The sequence below is a fragment of the Chiloscyllium punctatum genome, chromosome 5, assembly GCF_047496795.1.
Source record: "Chiloscyllium punctatum isolate Juve2018m chromosome 5, sChiPun1.3, whole genome shotgun sequence".
Classification (NCBI taxonomy): Eukaryota; Metazoa; Chordata; class Chondrichthyes; order Orectolobiformes; family Hemiscylliidae; genus Chiloscyllium; species Chiloscyllium punctatum.
In genome coordinates, this window is record NC_092743.1 from 70,085,575 (window position 1) to 70,103,109 (window position 17,535).

General features: G+C 39.0%; 1 protein-coding gene across 7 annotated transcripts in view; it reads right to left on the reverse strand.

The window, feature by feature from the left end:
• rb1cc1 (RB1-inducible coiled-coil 1) overlaps window positions 1–17,535 on the reverse strand; it is a 209,139-nt gene that overhangs the window by 36,377 nt on the left and 155,227 nt on the right. For all 7 annotated transcript variants that reach the window (XM_072570524.1, XM_072570523.1, XM_072570522.1 and 4 more), the window contains 2 exons: window positions 13,089–13,147; window positions 6,249–6,376 (listed from right to left, as the gene is read on the reverse strand). In XM_072570524.1, the coding sequence (XP_072426625.1) occupies window positions 6,249–6,376; window positions 13,089–13,147 (187 nt within the window). The remainder of the gene's footprint in view (window positions 1–6,248; window positions 6,377–13,088; window positions 13,148–17,535) is intronic.

A 17,535-nucleotide genomic window follows, 5' to 3' on the forward strand; every position in this document is an offset into this window, starting at 1 on the left:
GTCAATGAATGATTACAATGCCAAGTAGTCACCCTTTTCACAGTTCTGCAATGAAGTTTGTACACTTGAACTATCTAAAAATGCTTTCTGGCCTGGCCTTTGTTCAAACTGCAAAAATTGAATAGATAAATGTTTTTTTTAACGAGGCTTCAACCTATCCGATGCATTTCCTCAAACTTCACCTGACTAAAATGGAAACAAAATCTTCCCAGACGTGCAAATAGTTATGCCCATTTCCATAATACAGTTCTTAGAGAAATGACAGAAGACAGAAGCCCTCGTCAATGTTATTGCATTGCACACGTTTGGGATTAATAATCTGTTGGAAACCCTCAGCGGAATACATGGGGCCATTATTTGCTCAGCCCATATCAGTCATGGGAATGGTGATTCTTGATTGACTTACATCTATCTGTTGAGTGAAATGCAGGTAGATCACCAACTTAATGTGGTCAGCAATGCCCACAGTGTTTATTCTTTGCATGCTTCAGCAAGAGATCATTATTGTTAGATCACTTCTTAAAACTGCCTTAAAGGGAAAGTGCTATGTGGCTCCTGCCGATACATGGAGGTGCAATGCATATGAAGCTGACCTAGGAAGATGAGAAGAATAGCCCACTCTGGGAAACAGCACATAGAAGCATAGAGATATACAGCATGGAAACGGACCCTTTGGTCCAACTCGTCCATGCCGACCAGATATCCTAATTAAATCTAGTTCCATTTGCCAGCATTTGGCCCACACCTCTGATCCGTTCCTATTCATATACCCATTCAGATGCCTTTTAAATGCTGTAAATATGCTACCCCAACCTAGGGAAGAGACCTTGTCTATTTATCCTATCCATGCCAGTCATAATTTTATAAACCTCCATAAGGTCACCCCTCAGCCTCTGACACTTCAGGGAAAATAGCCCCAGTCTATTTAGCCTCTCCTTAGAGCTCAAACCCACCAACCTTGGCAACCGCCTTGTCAATATTTTCTGAACCCTTTCAAGTTTCACAACAGAGTCATAGAGAGGTACTGCATGGAAACAGACCCTTCGGTCCAACTTGTCCATGCTGACCAGATATCCCAATCTGATCTCGTCCCACCTGCCCATATCCCTCCAAAATCTTCCTATTTATATTCCCATCCAGATGCCTTTTAAATGTTGCAATTGTACTCACCTCTACCACTTCCTCTGGCAGCTCATTCCATACACATGCCACCCTCTGCATGAAAATGTTGCCCCTTAGATCTCTCTTATATCTTCCCCTCTCACCCTAAACCTATGCCCTACAGTTCTGAACTCCCCCACCCAATGGAAAAGACTCTGTCTATTCATCCTATCCACACCCCTCATGATTTTATAAACTTCTGTAAGGTCACTCCTCAACCTCTTTCTGAACTCTTTCAAGTTTCACATCTTTCTGATAGGGAGGAGACCAGAATTGCATACAATATTCCAACAGTGGCCTAACCAATGACCTCACAACCGCAAAATGACCTCCGAACCCCTGTACTCAATACTCTGATCAATAAAGGAAAGCATAACAAAACACCTTCTTCACTATCCTATCCACCTGCGACTCCACTTTCAAGGAGCTATGAACCTGTACTCCAAGGTTTCTTTGTTCAGCAACACACCCCAGGACCTTACCATTAAGTCTATAAGTCCTGCTAATACTTGCTTTCACAAAATGTAGCACCTCACATTTATCTAAATTAAACTCCATCTGCCACTTCTCAGCCCATTGGCCCATCTGATCAAGATCCGGTTGTAATCTGAGGTAACCTTCTTCGCTGTCCACTATACCTCCAATTTTGGTGTCATCTGCAAACTTACTAACTGTACCTCTTATGCTTGCATCCAAATCATTTATGTAAATGACAAAAAGTAGAGGACGCAGCACCGATCCTTGCTGCACTCCACTGGTCACAGGCCTCCAGTCTGAAAAACAACCCTCCACCACCATCCTCTGTCTTCTACCTTTGAGCCAGTTCTGTATCCAAATGGCTAGTTCTCCCTGTATTCCATGAGATCTAATCTTGCTAACCAGTCACCCATGGGGAACCTTGTTGAACGTCTTATTGAAATCCATATAGATTAAGTTTACCCCCTGCCCTCATCAATCCTCTGCTACTTCTTCAAAAAACTCAATCAAGTTTGTGAGACATCATTTCCCACGTAATCATTTCCCTCGCTTCCCACAGAGTTCTTGGGTACACCTGATCAGGTCGTGGAAATTTATCCACTTTCAAGACATCCAGCACTTCCTCCTCTGTAATATGGACATTTTTCAAGATGTCACCATCTATTTCCCTACATTCTATATCTTCCATGTCCTTTTCCGCATTAAATACTGATGCAAAATACTCATTTAGTGTCTCCCCCAACTCCTGCGGCTTCACACAAAGGCCGCCTTGCTGATCTTTGAAGGGCCCTATTGTCTCCGCAGTTACCCTTTTGTCCTTAAGGTATTTGTAAAAATCCTTTGGGTTCTCCTTAATTCTATTTGCCAATGCTTCCTCATGTCCCCTTTCTGCCCTCCTGATTTTCCTCTTAAGTAAACTCCTACTGCCTTTAATCTTCCAAGGATTCACTCGATCTATCCTATCTATACCTGTCATATCGTTCCTTCTTTTTCTTAACCAAATCCTCAATTTCTTTAGTCATCCAGCATCCCCAATACCTATCAGCCTTTCCTTTCACCCTAACCGGAATATACTGTCAAATATCTTTCCTATAGCAGGGAAGAATTGAATGCAGTATTTCAATAGAGGAGTAACCGTAGAACCATAGAGTCATAGAGATACAGACCCTTCGATCCAATTCGTCCAAGCCAACCAGATATCCAAATCTCTCTTAGTCCCATTCTCCACCATTTGGCCCATATCTTTCTAAACCCTTCTTATTCACATATCCATCTTGATGCCTTTTAAGTTAGATTAGACTAGATTCCCTACAGAATTAAACAGGCCCTTCGGCTCAACAAGTCTACACCGACCCTCTGAACAGCAACCCACCCAAACCCATTCCCCTATATTTACCCCTGACCAATGCACCTAACACTACAGGCAATTTAGCATGGCCGATTTCACCTAACCTGCACATCTTTTGGACTGTGGGAGGAAACCCACGCAGACACTGGGAGAATGTGCAAACTCTGCACAGACAGTTGCCCGAGACTGGAATTGAACCTGGGTCCCTGGCACTGTGAGACCACCGTGCTGCCGTGCCGCCCTAAACGTAGTAATTGCATCAGTCTCCACCACTTGCACTGGCAGCTCATTCCATACACGCACCACCCGGTGTAAAGAAGTTGCCCCTTTAGGTCCCTTTTATATCTTTCCCCTCTCACCCTCTAGTTTTGGACTCTCCCACCCCAGAAAAAAGACCTGGACTATTTACACTATCCATGCCCCTCATGATTTTATAAACTTCTATAAGGTCACCCCTCAGCCTCCGCTCCCGGGAAAACAGCCCCAGACTATTCAGTCTCTCCCTATAGCTCAAATACTCCAACTCTGGCAACATCCTTGTAAATCTTTTCTGAACCCTTTCGAGTTTCACAACAGCTTTCCGAAAGGAAGGAGACCTGAATTGCACGCAACTTTCCAAAAGTAGCCTAACCAATGTCCTGTACAGTTACAACATGATCTTCCAACTCTTTTATTCAATGAACTGACTGATAAAGGCAAGCATACCAAATGGCTTCTTCACTATCCTATCTACCTGCAACGTTTCTACTTTTAAGTAACTATGAACCTGCACACCAAGGTCTTTGTTCAGCAACACTACGCAGGACCTTACCATTAAGTAAATAAGTTCTACCCTGATTTTTGTTTGATTAGATTTCCTACAGTGCAGAAACAGGCCCTTCGGCCCAACAAGTCCACACCGACCCTCCGAATAGTAAGCCACCAAGACTCACACAGCTATCACTTTGGGCAATTTAACATAGCCAATTCACCTGACCCTCAAATCTTTGGACTGTGGGAGGAAACCCACGCAGACATGGGGAGAATGTGCGAACTCCATGCAGACAGTCGCCAGAGGGTGGAATCAAACCCGGGTCCCTGGTGCTGCGATGCAGCAGTGCTAACCACTGAGCCATTTGCCTTTCCAAAATGCAGCACTTCAAATTTATCTAAATTAAACTCTATCTGCCTGTCATTGGCCCATTCACTGCTTTCCTGGGTCCCATCCTAATCTCCATGATCTTCCCCCACCCAACCTTATGGCACCAAGAGCAATCCAGATATCACTACCCTTGAGGACCTACATTTAAACTCCTGCCTAACTTCCTATATTCTCTCCTCAGAATCTCATCCTTTTCCCTTCCAGTTGAAACTTTTTTTTTTGCTGTTCGTGGTAAGATCTTTCTAACTGTTTTTACTTCACAAAAAAAATCCAAAAGTTATGTTTAACTGTTAAAGAACATCTGCAGCCTCATGCGAATATGTTTCAGTGATTAGCCACCATAGTAACCTACTTCAAAAATTTAACACTTGATCTATCAAGACAAGTTTCATCGAGAGATCTGACCTGTTCAGTATTACATCATATGTGATGAGATGCATTCACTGTTACATCAGTAACTTCATTACTGTACAACACTAGTCTCAGCCAGTGCTCAATTTGCCTCTGTGCCACTCATCTTAGTAAGAATCTCAATCAATAAGGCCTTGTAGCTAATGCTATATGCTTCAGCATTTTTACACACTTAGCACCATTGACACAGGTTTTGCAGTCGGGTATTCATTGATGAAAGCCATATCAGTTAAACAGATTGTCTAATAGACTGTCTATTTGGTTAAGAAGTATACAACGAGAGAGCATAAACTAAGAACTAGGAGCAGGAGTAGGCAATTCAGTCCCTTGAGCTGCTCTGCCATTTATTACGATCATGATTAATCTCATCCCTATCCCAACTTCATTTTCCTCCCTGCTCTCCATAATCCTTTAATCCATTCATTACCAACTAAAAATCTATCCATCTTATCAAATGTCCTGGTATCACAACACACTCACAGAATCCCACAGATTCATGATCTTTTAAGAGAAGTAATTTCTCCTCATTCTTTTTTCAAGTATGCTACCCTTTACCCTAAAACTATGGCCTCTTGTTCTAGATTGCCCTGCATGAATAAACAGCCTTTATACACCTAGTTTGTCAACTCCCTTTAGCATTTTATTTACCTCAATTTGATCTCATGTTTTTGGGCTGGACACATGCTGCTGTAGAAAATTATCCTGGTCAGAATCTAGTAATGTATTCCTCTCTCTGCCCTTTACATACATCAATTCCAATCTACATTGATTATTAAAATCCCAAATTATAACAATTCTATAATGTTTGGACCTCTCCTTAAAGACTTATTCCACTGTATCCTTTGGTGTAAGTTATTACAATATATAAACAATCAAATTTTTAAAAAATCTCATTTATGTTTTAATAATATGACTATAAAAACATTTTTATAGGACGTCTGTTAAAGATGAGAAGTTTTCAGTATGGAGACTGGTCATTTGGCTGAATGCACTTACGCTATTTTATTGTCATAAAACCCAGTAAATCTTAGTCAACAGCAATAAGGGTGTGGGAAAGTTTAAAACTTGCTGATTTCAATGAGTACCAACTCTAGATTGTCACAGCACAGCTCGTAGAGAAGTTCAGAGTGACAAATTTGCATGTGCCTGACAACCTGAATTCAAAATCAGCTTGAGAGGTCAAATGAGAGTGAATATTGAGTGTCACAAACAACCCACACCTGGTCTCCACAATTTCCAATTTCTGTAAAATGAGGCTCACAAACAAAAGTGTTATCTGGAGGCATAGGTGGAGTCAGATAATACAGTACAGACACTTAGCCATCAGTTCAGTGGCTGCTTAGAAAATTATTTTAATTATAACTTGTTTTTGGGAAAAGTCCCAGTATTATCCATTCAATGCCTGTTAAATGTGTACGATTAGGAAATGCTAGCAAATTTTTAAAACCAAAAATCTTTCATTTTAAGATCACAGAAAACCTTGCAATCTGCATACAAGCCACAATTTAGTTATTTACTTACTATTCATATTGAAGGTTTCTATGACATAAACAGAAAATGGACTGCTGATTGAAATATAATTATACAATTCAATGACTATTATGACCTGAAAATAACTGAAGTGCATGCAAAAATAAAGAACATGCACATACACGTAGAAAGAATAACTTTGTATGGACGTTCTATATTAAATGCATAAAAATTACTCACCTGGCTTAAGATCTAGTGCTCCCAGTGACTCTGAATGTAAGAAATAAAGGGTTGGGCCAACAGTAAATAGAACGTAGTTATCATGACGTTCATCCAAGATAATAAGTACTAAATCCCCAACTTGGAAACTGCAAGAGAAAGTAATAAAATATCAACAGTAAATCGGAATTTCACTAAGCTTTTAATCAAATTCCAAACTGGTTACATGTCAGTACATTTACTTAAAAACCTTTGTCAAATTATATCCCACGGACATTAAATGGCATTACCATTGCTGAATGCTTCATCATCCTCATCAAAATCCTGGGGCAAAAGAGGTGCACACGAATGACCATAAGTTTAACTGAACTTGCAAGTAACTATTCCAATTTAAAGTTCAAGTCAGAGGTTAGGTATTCTGTGGCAAGTAACTCACCCCCTGGTTCCTGAAAACATGTTCAATTGTCCACAGGGAAGGTAAAAAACAGGAGCAAGATGGAATATATTCCAAATGATTAGATAATTGCAGGTCAAAATATTTAAGAAGCTTAACACCATCCATGCCAAAGCAACCCACTTGATTGGAATCTTATCTATCATCTTAGATATTCACTTCTTCCTCCATCTGAAAACCATGACTGTTCAGTGTACTACCCACAAAGTGCACTGCAACTACTCAGCAAGATTTATTTGATAGCATCTCCTGAAACTATGACTTCCAAGAGGGAGAACAGGAGAATGGAATCACTGTCAAGTTTCTCTACAAGTCTTGGTTGGTATATTTTGTTGTCCCTTTATCTGTTAGTTCAAAACATAGGAGCCTTAGCAACACATTTTGGTAGTACTTTCACCAATGAACAACAGTAGTTTAGGCAGCAACATGGGACTTCTGATAAACACACATTGCCAACAAAGCATATGTCCTAAATGACTGAAAATAAAAAGCTTGTTCCAAAAAGAAAATGAAGATGGCCACTAATTTTGGAAGGTACATAGGATTTGTGGACTTTGATAGAAAAAATGACTTTTTTATTCTTAGTAATCAATTACTCTCGTCACCAATTGCTCAAATTGCACTGGATACTCCATGAATACTAAGCAGGTTTTAGTTATCCATGTTCATTTTCCTAGTTTTGTAATCATAGCATAACTAAAGGAAAGATTTTGCTTCAAAAGATCAAAGTTTCTTCAGAAAATCAGTACAGATTCTGGAGGCTTTCAACTTATCACAATATCATACTTTAATGTATAAACTCTATTATTGTGCTCCTCCACTGCAGTCTAATATATTAACATACATCATGAGGAGCAGAAGTAATAAAACTGATACTGGCAATATCCACCACAAACCTTCCTTCAGTCCCAAAAAACAACAGTTCACTATCAGTCTTTGATTTCTTTCACACAATTTGTCAATGTTGCTCCTGTTGATCTAAGCGTTCTAAAAGTGCTTAGTCCATTGTGCTGTAGTGTGTCAAAAGCCTTTTAGAAATTAATCTATACCACATCAAATGACTTTTGGATTTAAACATTCTGTAACTACATTGAAAAACTCTAGCAAATTTGATAAATAGAATTTATCCTCAAGAACTGGAAACTAGATTTCCTTAACTAACTCACATTTGCTTAACTATTACTTTAGTTCCAAATTAACATTTCTCTAAGCGTCACTGGAGGTTAAACTGATTGACTTAAAGTTGCTGGGATGATATTTACAACCTTTTTTGAACAAGAATATCACATCAGCAATTCTCTAGTGCTCTGGAATCATATGAGTCGAAGCAAGTTTGGAAACTTATGGTGAGTGCCTCTAAAAATTTCCACTCTCAGTTCAGTATCTTTAAATGGATCTCATCCAGTCCTGCTCCCATATCAAAGTTAAATACAGATGAATAACTCTATGAAGCTTAAAGATTTCAAGTCCCTGAGCTATCTCCTCTTTTTCTGTGATATGGGTAATAACTTCTTTCTAAATAAATATAGATACAGTGTTAATTAAATACTTCAACTATGCCTTCTACTCCCAGGAGAAAATTCCCTTTCTCCCCCCTAATCAGCCTAACACTTCCATTTACAAGTGTTTCCTTGAATTTTATAAAATAATAACATTTTGGATGTGTTGTGATACACCTCTAGCCACAACATCCTTGAACCTGTATCTTCTGACATCAGAGGGAGGGACACTACTACTCAAGCACAAGACTCCTGAGAATCAATTTAAAAATCTTTTGAAGAACCAGCCACAAACTCCACCAAGACTCAAGGTCAACACTGCAATATATACCTTTAGATAAAAAACATCATTTAAAAAGAGCATCTCCCCTTGCCTTGTATCTTGTTTGTTCACGTTATTGTTTGCGTTTCAAAACTGCAAAATAATCTTTTAGAATTTTAGTAACTGTCATAATTTATAATGCATTAACCAACATCAAGATGTTAGTTTAAAGTAACCTCTTTAACGCGGTTTATTCTTCATAGCGGTAATGCATGTCCTAGTACATATTGAAGTTTCTGTTTAAAAATGGAAAACTTGATATAACAATTTCAGAATCAAAAATATTTATTTACCCTTCCATATTTACACCTGGTTGAAACAATAATGGATTTAAAAGTACCATCTAATTGGTGGTAGTCTGTGCACTGCATCTTATGCATAAAGTTTGGCAGGATGTGGAAAGGAAACTTGAAATATTATGTGGCCAGAGGGTTGGTCAGCTGAAACGGATTCATATTTTAAGGGCCATGGAATCCATTTCCAGATAAGGATAGCCCACACAGTAACTATTATCCGAATGGAGTGGAAACAACAGATTTGCCGAGATACTAAATACAGAATAAAGTTGAGTGGAAAAATAGTTTTGATCTTAACAAGGTTAATAAAGCTATTCCAATAGAAGTTGATAACTTGGGGGGAGAATATTGTACAAAAAAATGATGTGTTTGAGGTTAATAACAGACATTATTTATGGAAGCAGATTAAAAATAGAAGCGCATGGCAAGTGGTGAGAGATGTTGAGCTATGAGTTACAGCATAGTTTAGTGACACAGCAGAAATTTATTTTCTTAGAGATAGGCTGCAAACAAGACAAAGATACCCAAGGTGGTCTTGTCAATGACTGAAACCTGAAACTTTCACATTGAATCAGACCAATGTGATCTGTGTAAAGATTTTCTGAAGGGGCAAATGGACTTTTTCTCTCCTCGCTGCACTCCCATCTTCCCCGAATAGTTAAAGACTAGGGAGTATTACTGCCATTGTGTAATGATCAAAATGTTAATAACCAGATTTTAGAACAAATGATACGAAAATAAAAATGTACAGAAAGATGAAATAATAAACATTCTGATGGTTTCAATGTTGGTTAATAGCACATCCAAGTCAGCTATTAAAGCTTATTTTAGTTCTGAATCATTGCATCAGGCAAAGCAAGACCTGACTTGCAAAATTCATATCAATAGCAAATGTCCAGTTTGAATTGTCCAATATTAACTTGTGTTGTTTTCATTTCTACCGATAAGTTAATGCTTCGATGTAACCTAAATGTACTTTTGCAAATGATTTAAATATGACCTTGTTCCACATGTTAGTCCAAATGCTTTCCTGAAGGACTTTGTTCCAATTTTGTAACACAAGTTTCCTCAATTTTTCATACCAGAGGAGCTATTCTTGCAGACTGTTCCCTTATGTAGAAGTGAACCACTCCACCCAGAGGCTGAAGTGAGAACTAATCAAGTTAGTTTATTTCAATGGCATGTAAATAAATGAGACAATTCAGTAACTCAAACCCCTTCACTATCTGGTCAGGAGGAAATAATTTTATTTACCGTCTTAGATAAATTAACAATAAAACAACAATAATCCAAGTCACAGGAAATCAAGACAAGCTAGTTTGCAGATGACCACTAATATAAAGAGTTCAGTAATCTAAGCCAGCAAATCAAAAGGCGAAAACGAAATCAATGTCTGACATTCCTGAGCAAAAGGTCAATGACCCAGATTCTGTAGAAATAATGAAAAAGCTATCAATACTCTCAATCATTAAAACATCATATTGAAAAGCAACTTCTGTGAAACACAAATGCAGCTAAATGTGAAAATCCAGAAGTTGCAGTTTGAGCTCCCTTAAAACTACAAAACTACACTCCACTATCACCTGATGAAGGAGCAACGCTCCGAAAGCTAGTGTGCTTTCGATTAAACCAAAGTTTTCTTCTCTACTGTTGATTACCATTTTTGATGTTTATTCAGTTCTGTTGGAGAAGTATCCAATTGGTCTGTTTCAGATTTGACATCAATAAGGAAAATAGCCCTTACTGCAATGTCACTCATATCACCTTGTATGCTCGTTTAAAATTTGGAGCTGCAAACCAAAGGCTCACTGAGCTTTTCAAACTCATAGTGCCATACTCATACAGCACGGAAACAGACCCTTCGCTACAACCAGCCCATGCCGAACAGAATCCCTAACTAAACTAGTCCCTGTCGTCGTTAATAATGCAGCTGCTGTGCATGATGAAGAACATGATGTTCCTTGTTGTTGTGGTATATGGGGAGATGTGCTTCTGCTTCTACCTATGCAGTTCGGGGCAATATTCAACTTTAATCCACTGTGTCCCATGTATGTCCCTTGAGTGTTAGCACATTCTCTTTTTGGTGACCATTATGTCAGGAATTATGTCAATACTTGCTGGAAGATGACTTCCAGTTGTTCGAACTGCCTTTCCCAGTCATCTTTGTACAAGAAGGTCGTCGAAGTTTGCTGCATAATTAGATAACCTTGTCACTACTTGTTCAGACTTTGAAAGTGTTGGAGCATTTCAGAGTCTGAACAGCAAGACTCCACACTGGTATAACCAGTTTGGAGATATGAAGGTAGAGATTTCCTTCTCACTGGCAGTCAATGGAACCAGCCAGTACACCTGGAGAACATCACTGAGTATTGTAGGCTGCTTCACATCACCTATCTATGCAATCCCTCAGTTTCACTGCAGCTTTACTTGATTCACCCTAGAACAATGTGACTCATGTTCTTTTGATAAAAAAGGATTTATTTAAAACCATTTGCACTCTCGAGTGCATTTTTACAGGATTCACAGCTGCAGTCAGAGGAATAGCTGGTCTGCTATGCTCTTTGATGACTCCTATTCTTGCTCATGGTGTTATGTGTTTCCCTTGAGCTTCCAATAGTTAGCCTCAACTATTGATGAGGCTCCCTTCATTACCCCTATCTCATTGGTTCTCAATTTCCTGTCATTCATACTATGTTTTCTAGTTGTTTGGGTGACTAGGAAGGGTTCCTTCTGCAACAGGAGTTTATGGAGTCACTCAGTCATCAGCCAGTGTGGTGAATTGCTTTTACCCAGTCACATTCTACTTTCTTAGGTGCATTTTTATGGGGGGAGGATATGGAGTTTTTGAATGCAAAGAGAATTAGTTCACAGAAATATTCTAAAGCAGTTTCTAATTTAAGAATCCATGCCAATAGTTAAAAACAAGCTGCTTTAACTTCAAATTCCAGGTACATTTGGCCAGGCCATTTCCTGAGGGTATGGAATTTTCAATTTTATGCCTCCAGTACAAACCGGTGTACGCTTAAGATAGCCTTTTTTACTGCCATGTAAATCAGTGGTACTTTCCACAGATAAGAGGGAGTAAAAATGTCCACAGTACCTCAGGGATAAGATCAATGGTCATAACGAAGTGGATAAGAGTTAAGGTGTCCACTTTGGTGGGAAAAACTGTGTCATTTAAACAGTTTTTGATGTACAAAGAGAATGTGGTGTCCTTGTACACTAGTCACTGAAAGCAAGCATGCAGGTGCAGCAAGCAGTTAGGAAGACAAATGGTATGTTGCTCTTCATTGTAAGAAGGTTGGAGTATAGGAAAAATTAAGTCTAACTGCAGCTGTACAGGATCTTAGAAGACACAGTTGGAATACTGTGTCTTTGGTCTCCATATGCAAGAAAAAAAAACATACTTCCCAAAGAGGGTGTGCAGCAAACATTCATCAGACTTATTCCCAGGGTGGTAGGTTTGTCATATGAGGAGAGATTAGGTTCATTCGCTTATGTTCAGTAGAGTTCAGAAGAATGGGAGGTAATAATAACTAAGTATAAAATTTTGATAGTGCTGGGATTGTGTGTTAGTGCACTGGGCTTGTCATGTTACACTAAGATGAGGAGAAAGCTCTTCAGAGGGCTGTGAACTTGCAGAAATGTCTATGACAGAAGACTGTGAAGGTCAAGTGACTAATGTTTAAGAAAGAACTCAATAGATTTCTAGAGGCTAAAAAAGTGTTAAGAGATATGAGAGAGAACAAGAGAAAGACACTGTGATAGAGGACCAGCCACGACCATGCTGAATTGTCGAATGGATTGAATGGGCAGAATCCCTTATCCTGTATCTTTTTTCTTTCTTTTTAAAAGCTGCTTATTGAATTGCTTGCCTTGTTCACACACATCCCAGATATTCAGTGGAGTGAATTATGCTGTTTTGAATTTCCAGAAACAAGAATTTCATTCAAAAAAATCCCATGGAAAGTCTATTGGCAACAGTAACTAACCACACTGGTAATGACAAGGTCTGAGCCAATATCTTAAATGACTCTGCTTTTGAGATTGATGGTGGAGGATTACAGTGAAGAGGAACGAAGAGTCAAAAACAAAATCTTTTCATGAACCAACACTTATACAATCTAACCTCAAAAGTATGTTGAGGTCTTCCAGCATCAGTTATGCAAATCAGTTTTTCTTTATGCAGCTAAATCCATACATTATAAGGAAATGTACAGGTACAATTTCAAAACATACCTATAAAAAGAGTTCAGTGACATTATACTTTAATGACTGGGAAATACTTACTCTCGAATAGCTATTTTGTCAGAATGTCTGGAAGATACAGAAGACATGCTCTGAGACATCTGGAAAATCAAAAAGTCAAACATTAGCCCAAGAAATATCATAATTACTACATCGTGATTTTTTCCAAATAGATTTTAGATATTGTAGCCAAACACAAGAGCTTGCTGTTTCGGCTGGTGATGGTCCCAGATCAGAGCTCATAATCTAATTACATAACCCAATACCCGTTCACATTTCCTTTGAGTGCTTCCCTACTTGTCTCTCAAATGTCTCATATTCTTGAGGTATTTGGTCAGAGACAAAAACTGATCCCATTGATGGAAGAAGTGGAGGACACCATTTCACAAAATTAGAAGTAAATGAATGAAAGCTCTTTTTTTCTTTACAAAGCACAGCAATTGGTTAGGAGAGAGGAGGTGGAATATGCTGCTTGAGAGATGATTAATGCTTATGCAGTAATTTTGATCCATCAAGATACAGATATGGTGAAATGTTTTTAAGACATGATGTTTGAAATGGAGAGGGTACCTAGTTCATGTGGATTCCCATGTGCTTGCTTCTACCAATGGATATTGTGGACTTGATTACGTCTTGGTGAACAGCTACAGTGTTTGTGTCTTGTAGACAATAAATAATGTTCCTGATTTATTCCTGATGAAGGGCTTTTGCCCGAAACGTCGATTTTACTGCTCCTCCAATGCTGCCTGAACTGCTGTGCTCTTCCAGCATCACTTATCCAGAATCTAGTTTCCAGCATCTGCAGTCAGTTTTTACCTAATAAATAATGTTGCTATTGTGATGGATTCAATGATTAATACATATGTGGCTATGGTGTCACTCACGTCACTACGGTGTAACTGAGCCATGATCCAACTTGTGGTCTTGGAGCTGCACGCATGCAGGCAGATTAAAAAAAATCCAATGAACAGCTGACATGTGCTGTATGAATGGTGGAAAAGCTTTCATGTGGTAAGTCAATCAATAGTGAATACCCAATTTTGCACCTGCTTTTGTAGCCACAGAATATGGCTGATTCAGATGAACTAGAAACATGGGTCAACTGGGGGTTTAAGTGATGGTACTGTTAGTAAGTCTAAGGGCTGGTAGATTGTCTTCAACAAGAGAGTCTGTCATTGCGTGCTATTATAGGTAATACCTGTTGGGGATAAAGGAGAACCATTGGAGAACAGCAGCTTGCTAATCCACAACCATTTCCAGTGAGAAGGTCAAGGGCCAGTAGCTGGTGACACCCCCTCCCTAAAAGGTACTACTGTTATTACCTATACCAAATGGAGTGCAGATCAAGGCAGAAGCTCACCACCACCTTTTCAAGGACAACTGCAGCTAGGTGGTAAATGCTGGTCTAGCCAGCGATGCCAGCATTTTATAAATGAACTTTTAATAATCCAATTGCTGTTCACAAAAACAAAAGCTCATGACGTAGTGGGTAGCATATTGGCATCAACAGAGGATTTGTAGGCTAATAGGGAGCAGAAAATAAACATAAATTGCTCTTTTTCAAATTAGCAAGATGTAATGAGTGATATTCAACAGGGTATGGCGATGGAATGTCAACTGTGTAAAATTTATTTAAATGCCATGGATGAAGGGACAGAAAATGTAGTTGCTAACTTTGATGCTGAGAGAAAGCAAGTTGTGAAGAGGATATTGAGGTTACAAAGAAATATAGATAGGTTGAGAGAGTGGGTGAAGATGTGGCAAATGGGAAAATGTGAAGTTCTCCATTTTGGTAGAAAGAATAAAAAGGAAAAAATCTAAATGGCAAAAAATTCCAGAGCTGTGTTTTCATGCCCAAAAAGGTTAGTATACAGGTGTAGCAATTAGAAACATTAATGATGTGTTGTCATTTATTGTGAGGGAAGTTGAATAAAACTATGAAGGTTGTGCTTCAGTTTTACAGGGCACTGCTGAGACTGCAGTTGAAATGCTGTGCAGTTGACGAAACTAATACTTGGAACTAGGGAGGGGTAATGATGTTATGTTATGAGGGAAAGCTGGAGCTGATAAGTAAGAGGTGACTTAAATGAAACAAGATCCTGAGAAGTCTTGACAGAGCATACATGGAGAGAACATTTCCTTTTATTAGAAAATCTCGAACTAGGTGTTGCTATTTAAAAGTGTCTTTTTAAGATCGTAAAAGTGGAGCCCTCAAATTTTTTAAAAGTCAAAGTTAGATAGACTCTTCTTAAGGGGGTGAAAAGTTACCAAAGCTAAGATGAGAATGTAGATTTGAGGTTACAATCAGATCACATTTGATTTGATTGAATATCAGAGCTGGCTAGATTGTTCAGATGTATAGGTGACATTAATATTGCTTGCTACTTCCTCCCAATTTCGTTTTTAAAAATTATTTTATAATTCATAAAAGCTAAAATCAATTTATATATACATTCTTCCAAAAGTTACTCCGGGACACTTCCTATTGATCAGCTCAGTAACAAAACTGGCAGATTTTCTGTTGTGCCTCAGTCAGAAAACTGTATGCAGCAAATGGATACATAAAATTGAAGTAATAGGGTGGGCATTGCAGCAGTGGAACGAGGTTGGTGGAAAAGAAAGCAGTACCTTGAATCTTCACTTAGAATAAGAGTTCCTAAGTCACAGCTCACAATTACCACTGCGGTTGTGGGGCAAGCAACTGGGGGTAGCTGACTTGGAACCTGCAATAGTGACTGTGAAACTTCTGGTGAAACAGTACCGGGAGCCAGTTATTGTTTACGTCCGTGCATGATTAAATCAGTGTGTCCTAACAGACTTGTCTCAGAAACCTCAGAGTGCCTCCAAAATGGCTCTCTAACTGCCTCCTCTTCATTTTTTGGGTCGCAGCAATTTTCAGGGGTTAAAATGGAGCCATAGTGGGAAAACATTTTGCAATCTTAGCTTTAGGATTTAAATATAAACTGTTCTATAAAGCCATCAATTTTGGATTATATTCAATTCCAGATTTAATCATTCTCTGTATCCATAAGGTCATGGAATCAGAGTCATACAGCACGGAAAGAGAAACTTCGGTCCAACTCATCCATGCCAAACATAATCCCAAATTAAACTAGTCCTGCCTGCCTGCTCCTGGCCAATATTCCCCCAAACCTTTCCTATTCATGTACTTATCCAAATGTGTTCTAAATGCTGTAATTGTACCCACGTCCACTACATCCTCAGGAAGTTCATCCCACACACGAACCACCCTCTGTATAAAGAATTGCCCCTCAGTCTTTGTCGAAATCTTTCTCCTCATACCCTAAAAATGTGCTCCCTAGTCTTGAAATCCACCATCCTAGGGAAAAGACAACTACTATCTATACATCTCATTATTTTATAAACTTCTATAAAAGGTCACCTACACCTATAAGGTCACATAACCTAGTACATTTTAGTGAAAAATGTCCCAACCTTTCTTTATAACTCAAACCTTTCATACCCGGCAACATCCTAGTAAATCTCTTCTGAACCCCCCCCAGCTTAACAATATCCCTCCTATAACTGGGCAACCAGAATTGGACAGAGGGCTCACAGAATGAGCAATGAAGGCATGCATGCGAAATACCTTTTTAACCACTCTCCATATGTGGCACAAACTTCAAAGAATTATGTACCTGTGCCTCTAGGTCCCTCTGTTGTATAATTCTACCCATGGCCCTACCACTAATTATATATGCCTTACCTTTGTTTGTTTTACCAAAATACAATACACCTTACATCTATTCAGATTGAACTCCATCAGCCATTTTCAGCCCATTGACCCATTTGATCAAGATCCCTTTGTAATCACCAAAAACCTTCTTCACCATCTATTATGCCACCAATTTTGGTATTGTCCCCAAACTTACTAACCATGGCTCCTGTATTCTCATCCAAATCATTTATGTAAATGACAAACAAAAGAGGACCCAGACCTGATCTCGTAGAACTCTGCTGGTCACAGGCCTGCAGTCCAAAAAGCAACCCTCCACCACCACTCTGTCTCCTGCCATTAAGCCAATTATGCATCCAGTTGCAAGTCACCCTGAATCCCACGTGACCTAACTTTGCTAATTACTCTACCATGCAGAACCTTGTCGAAGGCTTTATTCGAGTAAGCAATGTCTACTGCTCTGCCTTCATCAAGCTTTCTTGTAACTTCCTCAAGAAATTCAGTCAAGTTTGAGACACTATTCTCCTTGCACAAAACCATGCTGACTATTCCTCATCAATTTTTGCCCCTCTCAATGTCCATTAATCACCTCTAATAATTTACCCACAACCAATGTCAGTCACACTGGTCTATAGGCCCCCAGTTTCTCCTTACAACCTTTCTTAAAGGTACAACATTAACCACTCTCCAGTTATCAGGCTCCTCACCATGGTTATAGATGTTGCAAATATTTTTGCAAGGGATCTCACAATTTCCTTCTATACTTCCCACAGTTTTCTGGAATTTGTTAGA